The 17284-nt window shown below is 35.5% G+C and overlaps 1 protein-coding gene across 2 annotated transcripts in view; it reads left to right on the top strand.

Moving 5' to 3' along the window:
- The window catches only part of ROCK1 (Rho associated coiled-coil containing protein kinase 1), an 83303-nt gene that overhangs the window by 37443 nt on the left and 28576 nt on the right, over positions 1 to 17284 (top strand). For both annotated transcript variants that reach the window (XM_021386114.1, XM_021386115.1), the window contains exons 6-18: positions 146 to 230; positions 1900 to 2044; positions 2335 to 2473; positions 3685 to 3776; positions 3990 to 4149; positions 6744 to 6810; positions 10743 to 10831; positions 12385 to 12433; positions 12983 to 13118; positions 13473 to 13564; positions 13697 to 13943; positions 15651 to 15757; positions 16849 to 16999. In XM_021386114.1, the coding sequence (XP_021241789.1) occupies positions 146 to 230; positions 1900 to 2044; positions 2335 to 2473; positions 3685 to 3776; positions 3990 to 4149; positions 6744 to 6810; positions 10743 to 10831; positions 12385 to 12433; positions 12983 to 13118; positions 13473 to 13564; positions 13697 to 13943; positions 15651 to 15757; positions 16849 to 16999 (1559 nt within the window). The remainder of the gene's footprint in view (positions 1 to 145; positions 231 to 1899; positions 2045 to 2334; positions 2474 to 3684; positions 3777 to 3989; positions 4150 to 6743; positions 6811 to 10742; positions 10832 to 12384; positions 12434 to 12982; positions 13119 to 13472; positions 13565 to 13696; positions 13944 to 15650; positions 15758 to 16848; positions 17000 to 17284) is intronic.

The raw sequence follows: 17284 nt of genomic DNA, 5'->3' as shown, positions 1-17284 counted from the left end.
ATGATACTTTAAGAAGGAAAAAATGGAGGAAATGGTTGTGCTTTCATGTTGTTTTTCCTTGCCATGCTACATTTAAAAATGGGTGACTTCTACTGTCTTCATCAGTTAAATTGACCGATTGACACAAATATTTTTCTCTTTTCAGAGATGTGAAGCCTGATAATATGCTGCTAGATAAAGCTGGTCATTTAAAACTAGCAGATTTTGGTACTTGTATGAAGATGAACAAGGTAGGCATAAGTTTTTAACTTTGCTTTTCTGTTTGTGAAAGGAAAGCATATCTACAAGTGAAAATAAAATAAACGGAAAACTTTTTAGATGTGAGATGTCCAAGATACCCCTCTATTCCTGTTACTGTTCCTTATGCATTAAATTACAATATAGAATGTGAAAGTGGTTCTGGAAATAGGGACTGCGTCAACTTCTGTACCATTTCAGACAGACCAGCAATTGTCTCTAGATCCCTCTGGACTATTTCTTAAAGTTTTTGTTTTCAAAGTTAATGGAAAAAATGAGATTATGTCTAGATAGTTTGTCAAGTGATGAAAGAATCAAAGCTGATGTCTAAGTTGGTGAATCCTGATTATACTTACTTCCATATGCTGACCTTGCAAAAAGGTGAATCTGAAGGAAACACATTGAAGAATATAATGAAATTATTTATTTTTGAAAATAAAATTAAACAGTATTTCAAGAACTGTGGAGCATTGCTGTTCCCTATACAAAATTCTGATTAGTTTGTCAGCATGTACCTGTGTACTAGGAAAGTCATCTGAAAGAGATGGTACTTTATAGAGTCTGTGTAAGATGAACGTCATGTTCTCAGCTTATTCTGGGAGCTTTGAATAAATCAATTCATTTAGCTGCTTTCCTGTAAGTAAAAGGCACCAGTAAAAATCAAGTGTAGGTTATGTGCACAAATTCAAAAATCTGTCTTAAGTTGCAACCAGTCCACTTCAGTGGAGTAGCAGACACATAATTTGACTTAATTTTGACTTAATACAGATTTTTTGGGACTGATTTTGCTCTTAACAATGGGAGCTTCTGAACTATAGAAAAATATCCTAGTGCTTAAGCTTTAAGTGCCAAAAAGAAGTAAAAATACAAAACTTCGTATATTAGTGTCGCAGAAGTAAACTTGTGTCAGTCATGCTTTACCTTCTGTGCTGTGTTAAACAAAGATAGCTGTGTATTGAAGAGCAAAAGTAAAGTAGCTCTGTGGGAGAGAAACTGCTCCGTGTAGACAGAAGGTTGATACAGGTACCTTCTGGGTTTACTGTGCATGCAACACTTGTTTTGTTACATTTCTTAGTTTTTTTTTTTTTATACAAGTTTCTCTACCGATCCGTTTCTAACAGTAGTATAGAGTTATTCTGGAAGTGTCTGAATTCTGGAAAGGGTCCTGTGATTTCTGCTCCAGCATTCTAGTTGCCATCTCCAGTGTGATCGCTCTGTTCTTCTGCCAGTCCTTTCCCAGGACTGTGAGGAATGTAAAACGTTCTTCTCATCTGTTACTCAATTTGACGTCTCTGCTTCAAGTTTCATTCTTCCTGGTATTAAGGATATTGGATTGGAAGTGAAAAAGTTAATTTAGCTGATCTTGACAGCAAAATCCCAAATGTTTGACTCTTTCACCCTAACGGAGGTGCTTTCCTTGTTTACCCTAAATCCTGTCAGTATGTTGGACATTTATACTGGCATGAGCGAGTAATCCAGTGCTTTGCTGTGGATTTAGTAGTTTAGTGATTAGAAATGTTTAAATGCCCATTCAGAGAAGAACATTTGTTAATGAAAGTTGATGTTGATTTGTCAATGTTGTTTAGGCTGCATAAACTCTTGAAAATGGCTTGCAATTTTGGCTGTTACATTTGGGCCTGGCTATTTTCTTTCTCTTTGTAGGAAGGTATGGTACGATGCGATACAGCTGTAGGAACACCAGACTATATCTCCCCTGAAGTGTTGAAATCCCAGGGTGGTGACGGTTACTATGGACGAGAATGTGACTGGTGGTCAGTTGGAGTCTTTTTGTATGAGATGCTTGTAGGTGAGTAGTAGGATAATGAAAATCAGCTGTAGTACTTAACTGCACTCTAAGTTAAGATAGCACCGTTGCTTTAACTGTTTGATTTATTACTTTCCTGCCATAAGTTGTGATTTACTGATTGTGGCGTTCATAAAATATATTTTAGAAATATTCTGGCACAGTTCTCAAACGTTTGTCCTTGCTTGTTGTTCAGTTAGTTGCTTACATTTATTGCATATATAATTCAAATGCTATACATCAAATCCACAATATTTATCTGCTTTCTAATTTTTGTGTTGCTGCTTTTTCAGGTGACACACCTTTTTATGCAGATTCTTTGGTTGGAACATACAGTAAGATTATGAACCACAAGAACTCCCTTACCTTCCCTGATGACAACGAGATCTCTAAAGAGGCAAAAAACCTTATTTGTGCCTTTTTAACTGATAGGTGAGATTTAAACTTTATTCAAAGTGAATGTAAATTTTCATTAAGAAATATTCTCATGTTGAAAGAACGTTCGTATGTGTATCTTTGTATATTTGTTGGTGTGGGTTTCTAAACTGCTCAACAGAAGTGGAATTTTCATCGCCTCGGCATGAATGCAGTGTAACGCTGTTCCAATTTAGATGCTGCCATACTTAGATGTATGCACTCTGAATGCAGTTTTTTTAGTTGAATGTTCTCCTTTACAGGAGTTGGATTTTATTTGTGTCTCAACAATGTAAGAAAGTATTGGCCTCTTGCTTAAAGTATGGGAAGACTGTCTTACATTTAGCCAAGAAGCTTTTAGAACTTAAGTCACTTAAATCTTTTAAGTTGCTTTGTCTACCCTGAAACAATGTTTTGTTTAACCTGAAGTAGCAGTTACTAACTGATGTTGCTGCAAACTGGACAAGCAGTATCATCAGTTTTATGTTGTCCGGTCCCAGTGCCTGGGAGAGGAATCACCAGTGCGTGCTGCTGTCCTTTGTGGTAGTTATTATGTACAGTGGCAGAAGGGAAATGCTGCTGCTATGGATGCTTCTACCTTCTTGGTTTGAATATGAAGTGTTACTTCTTAGTAACAGCTTCTGTGTTGCGGGGTTTCATAAGGTCCTTTGGGATGAAGCTGAAGCAAAAGGTGCTTTTTGGGAGTGTCCCTAATACAATTCCAGCTGCTAGTGGGCATTCAGTCCACAGGATCAGGGTGGAGTCATCCCAGAGGAAGCCCCCTGGGTGAAATGTGGATGTTAGATTTTTTTTAATTTTGTGAGTGGACTCCAATTGTACCCACACTACTTACTGATACAAGCATAACCTTTGCTTGGGACCTGGTGCTACAAAGGAAGGGGACTGTTGCATTTGCTGAGCTGCATGGGATTCAAGCAACAGCATGAACTCCTTGACAGCTGTCTCACCAGTCCATGAGGATGGAAATGGTAGCAGCAGGAGTTCTTGTAGACAAGAGTTAAAACCGTATTTTGTTCTGAAATGTACTTGTGGGGTGTTTTGTAGTTTTCTTCATATCTGAAAGCTTTGAGGTATGTCTGTTTCTTGCCTTAGTTTGAGAGGTAATTATTTTCACTTCGTTGTCAGATGTGCCGTAGAGTGCATCTTCTTTCCTTTGGAATGATTTATGTCATCGTATATGCTATACTGAAAAAAACACCTCTTTACAGGGAAGTGAGACTAGGACGAAATGGTGTAGAAGAAATTAAACGCCATCTTTTCTTCAAAGATGATCAGTGGGCTTGGGAGACTCTCAGAGACAGTAAGTGTAAAGCTTTTCTCAGAGACGGTGGTTTGGCTTACTAATGTATCATGTTAACAAAACAACTGCCATATTTTTTTAACAGAATTTAGTCTTACTCTGTAACAAGGAATGAGGTTTCTTAGACACCAAAGAAACATTCCCCCAAACTCTTTACTGTTACTTGAATGATAAAATGATTATTATAGTATAATTATTCCTCTTTTTTCCTAGCTGTAGCACCAGTTGTGCCTGACTTAAGTAGTGACATAGACACTAGTAATTTTGATGATCTGGATGAAGACAAAGGAGAGGAGGAAACATTTCCCATTCCAAAAGCATTTGTGGGCAACCAGCTTCCTTTTGTTGGATTTACGTATTACAGCAACCGTCGGTACGTACAAACAAGCAGTCTGGTGGTGTATTCTCTTGTCAAGACACCTGTCTAACTCTTGCCAATATGTAAATACAAGCCAAAAAGGTACTCACTAATGAGTCAGAATCCTAATAAATTACACTTTCTTGACACTTTGATAGCCAATACTTCTAGTCATCAGTATCTTAAAATATCATGCTGATTTTGTGACTGTCTTACTCTCTGTTAAGAATATTACATTGTGGTGCAGCAGAAACTGAGCAAGAATAGTCATCGACTGTTGCTGCTACAAGGCAAAGCTGCCTGCAGGGCACTGAAATGTCTGTGTAGTCATGAATCAGGGATATGAATGTCACTTCTGTTGAAAAGTTCCTAAGTTTTATACAAGGATTGCACACTTCACGTCAGTTTTGTAGTCTTGTGATAAATTAAAACCTGTCTTAACTTCTCTGTGGGTCACTAGAAATAAAATATTTTTCTTTTCCCTGTTACCTGTGATACAGTTTTTCAAAGTATTCAACTACAGTGTGAGATTGTAATGCTTCAGTTTTTGCTGCTCCTTACAAAACTTTAAATGACATCAGTTGAAATTACATTGACTGATACTTTAACATTCATTATTATTGTAGGCACTATGGGTAGCTATATCTACAGTAAAAAAATATGAAAACTCTTTCTTACTTTGAATGCTGCTTTTTATTGTGATGGGTGTCAGTCACATTTTAAATGGACTAAATCTTCTAGTAGAACATGTCAGAAAACTAACTGTTAGTTTTAATAGCATTTCAAGATAGGAAAGCTTTAAAGAAAAATAAATCTGTTATCCAGCCTTGGATAGAAGAGGAACCACTTTTCCAAGCTTGAAATTCTTTCCGTCTCAGCAATGAGTTGGATTTATTGATGCTTTCTACATAGTAAAAACAAGCTTTGCAGACAGATTGTGTTCAACAGTCCAATAATTTTACCTATTGTTTTGACTTTAGTCTATAATGAGAAAAAAGTGTCTTAATTTTTGCCTTGCAGGAAGACTTTGGAATATATTATCAAGGAGGTGAAATAGCATACTGAAAGTTGTTAATAACAGAAGTTCTTTTCTTCCCTTTTTCTTGTTGGAGTGGGGACAGTACCAGGAATTCAGAAAACTGAAAGACTATTTTACTATCATGGTAGAACTCTTCTACTAAGTGCTATCATTAAGTTAACACTTACTGGAACTAAAATGGTGTTCTGGAATTGATATTAATCCCATAATACTCTGTTATGACGGTTTTGAAAAGTCTGAAATGATCATTCATACTTGCTAAACCTGTGATCCTAATTTTATTTCCCTGTTTATTTTGAAAGTAGCTCAAACATTAAATTGCATATTTATTGCATCCATCTTCCACTTTCTTTGTTTTGTTATACTTGACATATGCTTAGAGTTAAAATAAATGGGGATATAAGAACATGATGTGACTTCTGTCATTAAAGGAAGTCATATGGTATTTAGTAAAAAAGATACTTTCTACAGCTGTAATCTCATTGATTGCAAACTAGAAAGTATGGTTCTTTATTATTGAACTTCACCTATAACACAGATTTTGGAATACTAGATGAGAACAGTTTACTGCTCTGTGTAGCTTTTGTGTTCTCTTCTGGATTGAGGTTATTCCTACTCTTATCTTCTCTGGTGCTGTGACTGCTTCAGTATGATATTTTTGCTGCTCAGTAGTCCTGGTGTACAGAATATGATAGCTTCTTGAGCTTGAGACATTTAATCCATTTTTGAGGGGAACTATAATGTTTTCTCTTTGTCATTTGATTATTTGTAAGCAGTCCTGATGTTTAATTTGACTGGTTTTCAGGTGTCTTTGAGGTTACCCTCCTTGATGTTTTGGAGAGGTTTTGATTCATGTGAAATGAAAATAGAGGATGTATCCATCTTCCTCAGTTCATGTGTTGGAGATTTCTTCCTCACATAATCTGATATAGTTAAGAATGCTTCATGTGTCTCTAGAGCACTTATCAGGCCAAGAATATTACACCAAATACTGAAGTAATTCTCAGACAGTCACTTGTATTTATTTACCTGACTTCTTAGAATCACAACAAATAGACATTTGTGGTACTTTCAGAAAAGAGTTCTGTGAAATAGCACTCCAGGACAACTTTGTGTGTGGAACTTCTAATGGCTTTGTTGGAAGTTACACACATAAGTCTCTGCAGTTTGCTTCATTACTACTTGTTTCATAAGTGCTGGAATAAATATTTATGGGATGCAAGCCAGAGGGAGTATTGTAACCATGGAGAGCAAAGATTTTTTTAATAGTTATTATTTAAAAAAAAAAGGTTGTTGGCAGAAGTCCTTTCTTCAAGAGGTCATCTGCTGCAACTTTCTTCTTTCTACTTGAAGCCAGTTTTTACAATTAATTGTGTGGGGGTTATTTTGTTTATTTTTTGCTCAATTAAATGTGCTTAAATCTTGAAGTATATTAAATAATCTAATTATGTTACTACTTGGTTATCCAGATTTTGGGACAAAAAAAAATCAGGGTTCTATTTTTAGTGCGATTATATTTCCGTTTTCCTTTTAAACAATTCTTAAAATAACTTTTTAAATGTTGTTACAGGTATTTATCTGTCTCTGCAGAAAATTCCAATGATAACAGAACAGGCTCCAGTATGGATAAAAGTGTGGTATGTCTCACTGATTTAAAATGTTGTTGTATCCCAGAGAGTCTGTTGCATGCCTGAGTATAAACTGATTTCTGAATGTCTCAAATTGTTTTAGTGCTTTGAAATAGAGGAGAGCAATACATGGCATTGAACTGCGCCTGCTGAATTTGTTGGGAAAACTGAATTTCAGTTCTTCCTAAAACATTAATTTTTATGAAATGCAAAAAAAATGGTTGAAACTGCATACTCTTCTTGTGAAATGAGATTTGCTGATTTTGTCTTTTGAAGTATTGAAGTGTTTGTGCAGTATTTTTAGAGTGCGGTATCTGTCCCAGCTGTACACTGGCCTTATGGGGATCATCTAGACGTGAGTGCAGTAGGAAGTTTGAGCTTTCCAGCAGCTCACTGCTGTAACACTGGAACTTCCTGTGGGATAAGTGAGAGGTGGCAGACGAGGTAGCAATGCAGGAGTTTTTCTCTTTTTTTGAATAAAATTTCCAGGCTTGGGTATTCTGCTCCTTCCCAAGGGCACCTCACAAGCTTTCTGATTCAGGGCACCAAGAAGCTGCATTTATTTATATAGCAGCTCACCTAGCTGAAGAAAAGAGCAGAAAAGTTCAGGTGCTCTTTTGGTTACTGCTTCCTAAGCATCTTGGCAGTCAGGTTACCAGGAAGGCAAGCTGATGTCTTAGGAACAAGGCATGCTTGGATTCTGTATGTTTTGGTGTAAAGTAAGCTATTCCCTGTGATGTTTTTCAGTTTGGTTTTCTTTCCAATATAAAATGCTGACAAAAAATGATAACTGACTCTAAATAACTCTTTTTGGCTTTGATTGATTTACTTTGTTAGTGCTTTGTTCTATTATGACTTCAATTTAGAGTCAGAGAAGCAGATATTGATGCACATTCCCTTTTCTCTTGGACTTGTAATATTAAATGTGTTAGTGATATATGGCATTACCCCCCTAACAATTTGTGAAGGGCAAGGGAACTAGTAGTTTATTTTATTGGACTAAGTGAGAATTTATAAAGCACTAAACTGTTCTGATTTCTTTACGTATGATTTATCTTCCCTAAATTTTGTTTTTCTCATCAGCGTATGTTAGTGTGGCAAAATTAAAAACAGAGCCAGACTTTCACATATTTGTAGATACTTAAAGATGTACTCTGAGCTTGGGTTGACTTTAAAGATAGTTGCTAAATGGACTTTGCAATCTTAGTGGTGTGACGCTTCCATTTAGCTCAAGATTCCTAGAGCACTGTCTGAACTGTCAGGGCTATTGGAATGTCTTGGAATTTTAACAGTTCTGGGAGGGAAAGCTCTGGAAGGATATGGGTGATAGAGAGGTTGAAATCAATGTTAAATCTTTACTACGGGGTATTTTTATCCTACGGTTTTCTCTCAGCTGTTTTTCCTTTCATTACATGCTGCAATGAAAACGGTAATGTTAACACATGGTTAGCAAAATAACTAGTTCTGGAAATATAACACAATGTAAACTATTTGTATTTATGACATAGCACTGAGCATCTTCTCTGAGGGACTGAACGCCAGAAATTTCAGGAGTGTAAAATTTCACAAAATCAGTCCATGACGTAAGAGAAAAATGGAGTTCAAAATCCTTTAGCTGAATTTCAAACCTCATTTAAGATCTTATTATTTACTTTCATTTAGTGCTACCCTAAACTCCTGTCAACAGTGCAGGTATTAAGGAGATGAACAGATATTTTTGCACTGGATCTTCAATTTTCTTCATCGCCCAGGATGCAGAAGCAGATACACAATGCTTTGGTTTAAAAAATAAATAAAATATGCTAGCTTTCAGAGATTTTTCTTGGCATCTCTGCTGTAAGCAGAGAGTAAGACATAAGGGAATGCTTTTATATTAAGTTGCAATTAACTCAGGATTTTCTTAAGGTATTATTTAGGTTATTGAAATCAAACTGTGCAAAAGTGCTATTGAGGCCTGTTGTCTTGCACTAATGTAATGTGACTGCACAGTAAGATGAGATAGGCCCCTATAAAAAGTATCCAGAGATAGAAAGAAGTAAGAGGAAACAATAGAGATCCAAACTTGCAGAATCCAGTACAGAAATGCTTCAATTGCCAGATGTCTTTAGAACTGTTCCTCATCCATCGAGTTTAATTCCTTTATGTGGTCAGTCTAAAAGGGCTGTAAAATGAGTAACCAAGAAGTGGATGAGCAATTATCTTAAAATTTCTTGATCCTTTATTTTTGTATATTATCTATGGATCCTTTTTACTTGAGAGCTTGTGTTTAAATAGTCTTGCTTTGTTTCTCGGTGGTTAATACCAATGGAATAAATGTGTTGTGCACTAGTTCTCCTTCCCTCTTCCTCTGAGTTGACAGTGGTTTTTGCCTACAACCATTTTCTCTTCCAAATGGTGCTACGTTGTATATAACAACAGTTGTTAGTTTACCAGAGCTGCTCTGTAAGTGCTGAGAAGCCTCTTTCTTCCAGCGTTTCCTTGTTCTCTCAAGGCTTTCTGGTGGGTAGAGGTAAATATACTGAATATGGAGTAGTGAATAGGTAAGAAATGTGGTTTATGGTTAGTCTCTTGTTTCCATATTTGTGTTTCTCTGAAAACTTCAGCTTAAGAGCATGGATGGAAGAAAAATGAGGAAGTGAGAAAGTGTGTCTGGTTCTTGGGAACACCAGTGTGTGCTCCTTGCTTTTTTCTTACTGAAATAAAAAGGAGTAAAGATTGAAAGCAGGAATTAAGAGTAACACTTGCCTGGAATGGAAGTAGACAAAAACAATCTCAGCTATAACTTTCCCATTTATTATGGTTAATGCATGCCGTGTCTCCAGTTTTGGACTGAACAGAGGACTGTCCTTTTTGAGGGCATTTACTATTGCTATAAAACAAGAATGAAGAGAGAACTTCTATTTATGGTCTTAACGTGCAGTTCTGTTTTTTCGAAGTGTATTTTGAAGGGGAGAAGTGGAAGAGGTGGACATCGGAGGAACTGTTCTGTTGCTTCTTTTTCTGGGATGATTGTGCAAAAAGGAGTTGGGCAATTGTCATAGTCAGAGTTCTTGAAGTTAGTAGAAGAAATAAGCCAAGCGTCAGAACTGCTTTCGTGTGTTGCTCTGAAGAGACTTCAGATTAGGACTGTAGTTCTTCTCTGTGCTGTTCAAAAATGCGGAGAGAAATGTAGGAAAGCTTAAATAAGGCTGAAATCCTTACCAGATCAGCGGAAAAGTTTGGAGTGAATCAGCACAGACTTGACTTAATGAGCTTCCTCAAAGCTGATCCCATCTTGTTAATTGAGGATTTTGCTGATGTTGGAGTGAGATTATTGTGTACAGACATCCAATAGAAGGTAGATATTTTGAGACTGCATGGAAAGAATGGATTTAAGAATTCGTTTTGCTGGCAAACAGTAAATGTAAATTATGGTTCTGTATTAACATATGAATGTTGTTACTATTTTCAAACCTTAGTGCAAGGCTATCTATTAAAAAAAATCTCTTGACTTGATATTTAAGAGCATTTTCCCCCACTGCTAATAAATGATGAGCCTGATTCTGCTTCCTGAACTGAGAACTGAAGATGCATTGCAAAATATGTTTAGTAGGTTATGCCTGAAAAAGAAATTGAGGTTAACAAAGCACTTCTGATTCTGAAAATACTGAAGAAGAGGAGGACTTGACCTAACTTTGTCCCATGAATTTCAGTGGAACTGTACACAACCGTAAAATTTATGATAATGATAAAATTGCATATTATGCTCTTTCTTGTAAATAACTTAGGTTTTGGGGGGGAAAGGCGTTGGTGGGGTGTAAATCAGCTTAAAAACATAGTATTTAATTCAAAGTGAGTAGGCCGCGATGGTGTTAATTAGCTCTTAATATACTGAAATTCTTTTTCAAAGTTTTTGAATTTAATGCATGTTCTTTCATGTACAAATATATATATATTTAAAGATGGAAAATATGCAGAAGATGATCTATGATTTGGAAGAGCAGCTACATAATGAAATGCAGTTGAAAGATGAAATGGAGCAGAAGTGCAGGTGAGACTTTGAATTTGATTTCTTTATGTAATTTAAATGTATCTAACACTTCAGTTCTGTATTACTACTTGAGGGATTACCAGAATAACATAAAGAATTGTGCTGTATTTCTACAATGGAGTTCCAGGCGCAGATATAAATCATTCCAAAACATTGAAATTGTTTTCTTGAACATAGTGTGAAGAAAGTCCTTTGTTTTCTTTGGCAGTCATGTAAGACGTTTTCTGAACGCTCGTATATTTGAATTTACCTTGTTCTTCTGAATTAAGATGTTTTAATGAAATGAAGAACATTTTTTGAGAAAAGTAAAATACTCTATATACTGCATATATTGGACTATTAATGTTGTCTCTGGTATCTAAACACACAGTAATTTTTACAGAACCCCATTTATTTTAATTCCTGTGACTGATGGATAAGACCCATGATTTTCTTTCTAAAGGTCTTTCTTTGTGCCATGTTGAAGTAGCTCTGTGTAAATTTACCCTTAAGATGAAACAAGTGGGAATATTCTTTTCTAATTGCTAGAAATTTTTACTCAGAGTCATTCCACCTACTTCTTTCAGTTAGCTTTTTCTTTTAAAGTCCTTTCCTGAAGGCCTGAATAAAGCTAGGAAGCTACACTATGTATAGAATATAGGAAGAATTAATGTTTGAGGTTTAGGACCCAAGTCTGTAACTCTACAAGCTACTTACGTAGAAACAGGTAACCAGAATGGTCCTGTGTGAATCTATGCTGTATGACTTTGTCTCTTACTTAAACACCACTTCACTGTTCACGTATTCTGATTGCTTTGCACAAGTAGGACATATATTGCTTGAAATATTTTCAGTAATTGCAGTAGTTCCTGCAGCACTACTGAAGTTTTCAGAGTGCAGCAATGTGTTTTCTGACACACTGTGTTTGCTGTAGAGTTAGTAGGTCGAACACGTTGCTGTGACTGCTCCTTACTGTACCTGGTGGATGACATTGTCTGAGTCCTCCTTGTTATCTCTCTACAGAGGGATAAGTAGCTGCCAAAATGTAATTGTTAAGATTTTAGGCAGTTAACAGAAAGTTTTACTGTGCAATTAATTTTGCTGACTTTTTTCAAATAAGTTATTTCAAGCGAGGCTTTTGAATAATACTATTTAAACGTCTTATACATGGTAGTGAGCTGTTTACCATTGAAATAAACATTTTAGTTAGCTGGGAAGCTGAAAACTAGAGGTAGTTTTAGCAGTTCATCAGAATATTCCAGTTTTAGTGATACTCTCTGTGTTTAGTGTTTTTACATTGCAGATTTAGGGGAAAAAATATGACACTTAAAGTTTTCCACATATGATCTGCAGCAAAGTTGATAAATATACTATATTATACAATAAATATAATATATTATTGATAAATAATACTTAAGGTATTTTACAAACTATTTCCAATGATTGAATGCTTTCTTTGCTTTTTAATTACTTACTACAAAATAGAATTAGCTAAGATGCAGCACTATAGTGATGATTGAAATTTTTTTAACTAGAAAAAAGTAACATGTCCTCATTAATCACTTCATTTATAGATCTTCAAACATAACGCTAGACAAGATAATGAAAGAACTGGATGAGGAGGTAAGGTATTTCCTCCCTGAAGCTTTCTTAGGTGGATAAAGAGTATGGATAGTGCTTCGACGATTTAAGATTTTTCTCAGTTTAAATTTGAGAGCAGATGATCCCATTTCAATCCATAGCATTGGGTGATATGTATTTTTTATTTATTCCCACTTTCAAAACCTTTTTTTTTTATGCACTGATTTGAATTGTTTCCTCTGCTAAATGTTTTACTTAGGCCTGCTCATTGCAGTTTTTTGACATTTATCAATATCAATTATTCTAAAAAATAACGTACAGGAGATTTTCTCTTGAGTCCTTATGTTGTATCTTAATATTCAGCTTAATGGTTACTTAAATGCAAGTGTGTTAACAAAAACTTTTCTAGTAATTTGGAAAATTTGTGATGTGGGAGTTACAAAAAACTGTCATTTCTGAAAACTTTTCTAAGGGAGCCCAAAATGAGTCAACTGAAAATGATGCATTCCTTGACTAATTATTTGCAGAGATACTGGTTTAGGTATCATTCATTAAAATGTAAATAGAAAACACCAATGCATTTAATTCTAGGGAAATCAAAGAAAGAACCTAGAATTAACAGTGTCCCAGATTGAGAAGGAAAAGATGGCACTGCAGCATAAGATAAATGACTACCAAAGAAAAATTGAACAAGAGAGTGAAAAGAGACGGAACGTGGAAAACGAAGGTATGTCACATTGTCCAAACATTGAAACAGATGAGGTAGATGGTGTGTTTAATAATTTACTATGTTAACATCTCAAGTGCTACAGAACTTTAAAAGCAATCTTTTAAAATAAGGAACACAAATTTGGAGTGCTTTTTCTTGAGTCTTAACAAGAAGTTATTTTTGTCTTATTTTCAAATTCTGTTCCCTACAGTATGTTGTTATTCTGCAGGCATGGAATTTGATGTAAAAATGTACATAAGAAAGGGCCAACAAAAGACTTAAATGTCAGTAGACTTACATGTTCATATGTGTTTGTGTAAAAACTAAAGAATTTTTTTAATTTGCTGTATTAATGATGTAATTTCTCTTTAGTGTCTACGCTAAAAGATCAAATGGAAGACTTGAAAAAAATCAGCCAGCATTCACAAATTACAAATGAGAAGATAACACAGTTACAAAAACAAGTACGTTGTTTGTTTGCTGTCATCATCATTTCTTGGATCTGAGGAGCGGTATTGTGCATTCAGATAAAACAAAATTTTTCCCAATCAATAAATGTTTATGTTTGAGAATCTTCTTTTTTTTTTCTCAAACAGCTAGAAGAAGCCAATGATTTGCTACGGACAGAATCGGAAACAGCAGTAAGACTGAGAAAGGGTAACACGGAAATGAGCAAGTCATTAAGTCAAGTAGAATCACTGAATAGAGAACTGCAGGAAAGGTGCAGAGTTCTAGAAAGCGCAAAACTGCAGGTGGAGAAAGATTATTATCAACTGCAAGCAGCTTTGGAATCAGAACGAAGGGACAGAAGTCATGGATCTGAAATGATTGGAGAACTACAGGGTAAACCTTCTCTACTTGTAATTAAATAGAAGTTGTAAGCCTACTTATAAAGTACAATTGGAAAGCCAATCTGCGAACAGTGTGATTTAATAGAATAATTCATGAAGATTTGATTGTGTCTGAGTGGCTCTTGTAAGGGAGAATATCAAGAAGAAGATTCTGTGGGAAGACGCTGATTGCGGGGCTAAAAGTACATGACCAGTAAAAGAATATGACAAGCTGGTAGTGCTAGAGAAGACCCAACACTGCATTTTACCATCTTGCCGCAGCAGCCAAGTTGGCATACCTTTTTAATTTGTTGTTAAATTACATTTTTCTTAGGCTTCTATATTACTTCCTAAGTAAGATGAAAAGCGTAGTTAAGAATATAGGTCTGGATGCTTAGAACTTTTTACTGTTTATAATTGTAATTCTTAGTACTAGAATATTCAGCTGGTGTTGTTTCATGACTGTGACTATTCTAACAGAGCCTGCTTCCTAACTTGCCATTTTAATCCATCTGTTTGTTGGCAGTGCTGAGAATCATTTCCCATGAGGCAAAATCCTTTGTTTACTTGTATAGACAGGAGAGAGGTGTTGAGGGGTTTTGGGTGTTCTAGTTTTTTAAGGTCAAATTTACTTTCTCTGGCACAGGTTAAGAAATATCGAGAATCATGTTGCCTAGTTACTATGCTGCAAGTATAAAAAAACAATTTCAGTTTAATTAGTGTGCATTTCCTCTGAAATTATGAAGTGTAGTTTGGTGCGGCCTGTTGTTAATTGGAAGCAGGAAGTACAAAATGGTTGAAGACTTCTGTGCGCTTGTAAATGTCTTTTTTGGCTTCATCCAATCCAAGAGTTTGCAGGGGAAGGGTCTTGATTCTGAAAGGTGTAGGCATAAGGTATATATATACGATGTTTGCTGGTATGTATGCACGTAACTTTCAAACACTGATGCAGCTGTTTTAAAAGTACATTTCAAATGGATGCAGAAAAATAAACTTCAGGAAGACATTCTTTTCTTCTATCTCATCCATTTCTTATTTGTCGCTATGACATTATTATACTTAAAAATTAAGTGAAACGTTCTGCACTGTAGCCAGATGGAATGGGGTATAATAGGCTTTATACTGTATTTACTGTAACTAAGGTATTAAGTGTAATATAAAGTAATAATATTTTTTGCATGTATGTGTTTCTTGTAAAGGAGCTAGTGCAAAATCTTCAGTCTAGAAATGCATGCTATTAATTGGTATTTAGTATGTAAACTTCTGATGGCGCAGGGTCTTGTGGTAGATGCTGAGGAGAAGAAATAGTTAATCTATTCATGGAAGATCGCTCTAATCAGTTAGGTGAATACGTACTGCATTAACACCTGTATATCCATATGAGCTTGTCTTTGTTAACATGCCTTATTTATGCATTACTGGAGGAAAAATCAGAAAAGGTGTTTGTTGCTTGGCACAAGCAGAATTAGCATTATTGGAAAGAAATTTTGCATAATAGCTATTGGGAGTGATGGAAGTCAGCAAGTTTTGCATGTGTTTTTTTTTTCTTTGAACTGCTTCTAATGGTGTAACTAAAAAGATCAGTTTCCTTTATTATGTATAGTGTTTGTATATATGAAAAAGCTGGAAGTATTTTATGGTCCCAGAAATCAAAGAAAGTTGAAAAGATTATCAGTTTAAGTCTAGTAACAAATACTGAATAATACTTATTTTTTGACAGTTCGGATTACGACTTTACAAGAAGAATTAAAAAACCTTAAAAATAATCTTGAAAGAGTGGAAGCAGAAAGAAAACAAGCACAGGATAGGCTTAATCATTCAGAAAAGGTATGGTAAAATGATGTTGAGGCTAATGTTCTTTGATAGCTTTGATTATATTTTCAGATTAGCAACATCTGTTCTTATGTCCTTGCTGTAAATCAGTCTGTGTTAAAAAGATGGACTAATTAGTACTAACTAACTTACAGTCTCATCAGGGTGGTAAGTCTCACAGGTCCTTAAATGGTTCTCACTTGTAGCTTTGGGAGTATAAGTCATGTTTGTCATGAATCAGTCAAGGATCCAGAGCGTCTGCCAATAGCAAGTAATTTTTGTTCTGTTCGCCTAACCACCACTGCAGAAACTTGCCTCCTAAAAATCTATGAATTGAAATTTTGTAAAACCTGAGATTTTACAGTCTGGTTTTTACTGGATTTTAATTTGGCAGGATCAGTGCTGGACCTTTTTAGTCAACTTAGAGCTGGGCCATTTGAGTTTTTCCTTCCTTCCCAGAGAACGGCAGCAGCGCGTTTCCCTAGCATCTCTGGTCCTTGCCCCGAGATAGAGTAACTAGTAAAAAAGAATAAAAGTAAATCCTGCACCACTTTTTCAGTTAGGCTGCATAGTTAGTTCTCTGGTTTGATGTCAGATAAAGACTTGCAGTACTGTGTGGCCTATCCAAATAAACCAGAGAGATAATTACCTATGTGGGAAGGTGTAAGCAGTGATCCTTCTCCCTTGGAAACACATGAAGTAGTGATGGAAAGGCAAGTCCTGCCTCTCAGTGCCCATCTGCTGTGCTTGTTTTGTGAGTTACTGTTAGGAGCTGGGGCTGTAGTGAAATAACATAATTGCATGCAGGTGAGAGTAATAAGAATTCATTTGTGCTCTGCTGTTGTTGGTGGGGTAGTTAAATGTTTCCAATTTAGGTGACTACTAATCACACAAATAGAGAATTTTCATTATTTTATGTATTTACACAGTACTAAATAAAACTAATGACGTTTTCTCCAGGGCACAGAGTACAGTTTTAGTCCATTGGCTTTCTTTATAAGCATGGAACATTGATAATTCCTTCATAACAAGAAGATAACATTAAAAAAGAGAAGGGAGGAAATATTCCCTCAGATGCTGTAGCTCTTTTTTTCCCTTATCTTTAGGAAAAGAATAACTTGGAGATAGATTTGAACTACAAACTCAAGTCTTTGCAAGACCGCTTAGAACAGGAAGTAAATGAACACAAAGTGACCAAAGCTCGATTAACTGACAAACATCAGTCAATAGAGGAGGCAAAATCAGTTGCAATGTGTGGTGAGTCTATTTTGCAAGTTTGGGATGAATAAGTAATAGTATTTTAATTACGATACCTTAAAATGCACGGTCTTATAATGTGGTATTCTTACACAAGTGTTTAATCCCTGATGTAAAAAAAAAAAACAAAAACATATCATAATTATAAAACATAATGACAACTATGAATTTTAAAAGATTTTCTTTAATGTGATACCTGCACAATAAGATAGTGTACTGCTTTTTGATGTTTTGAATAACTTACTGCTTTTGCAATTCAGAACCTTCTTTGGCTTCTAAAATGCC

The sequence above is a fragment of the Numida meleagris genome, chromosome 2, assembly GCF_002078875.1.
Source record: "Numida meleagris isolate 19003 breed g44 Domestic line chromosome 2, NumMel1.0, whole genome shotgun sequence".
NCBI classification, from domain to species: domain Eukaryota; kingdom Metazoa; phylum Chordata; class Aves; order Galliformes; family Numididae; genus Numida; species Numida meleagris.
This window is presented reverse-complemented; position numbering and strand designations above follow the sequence as displayed.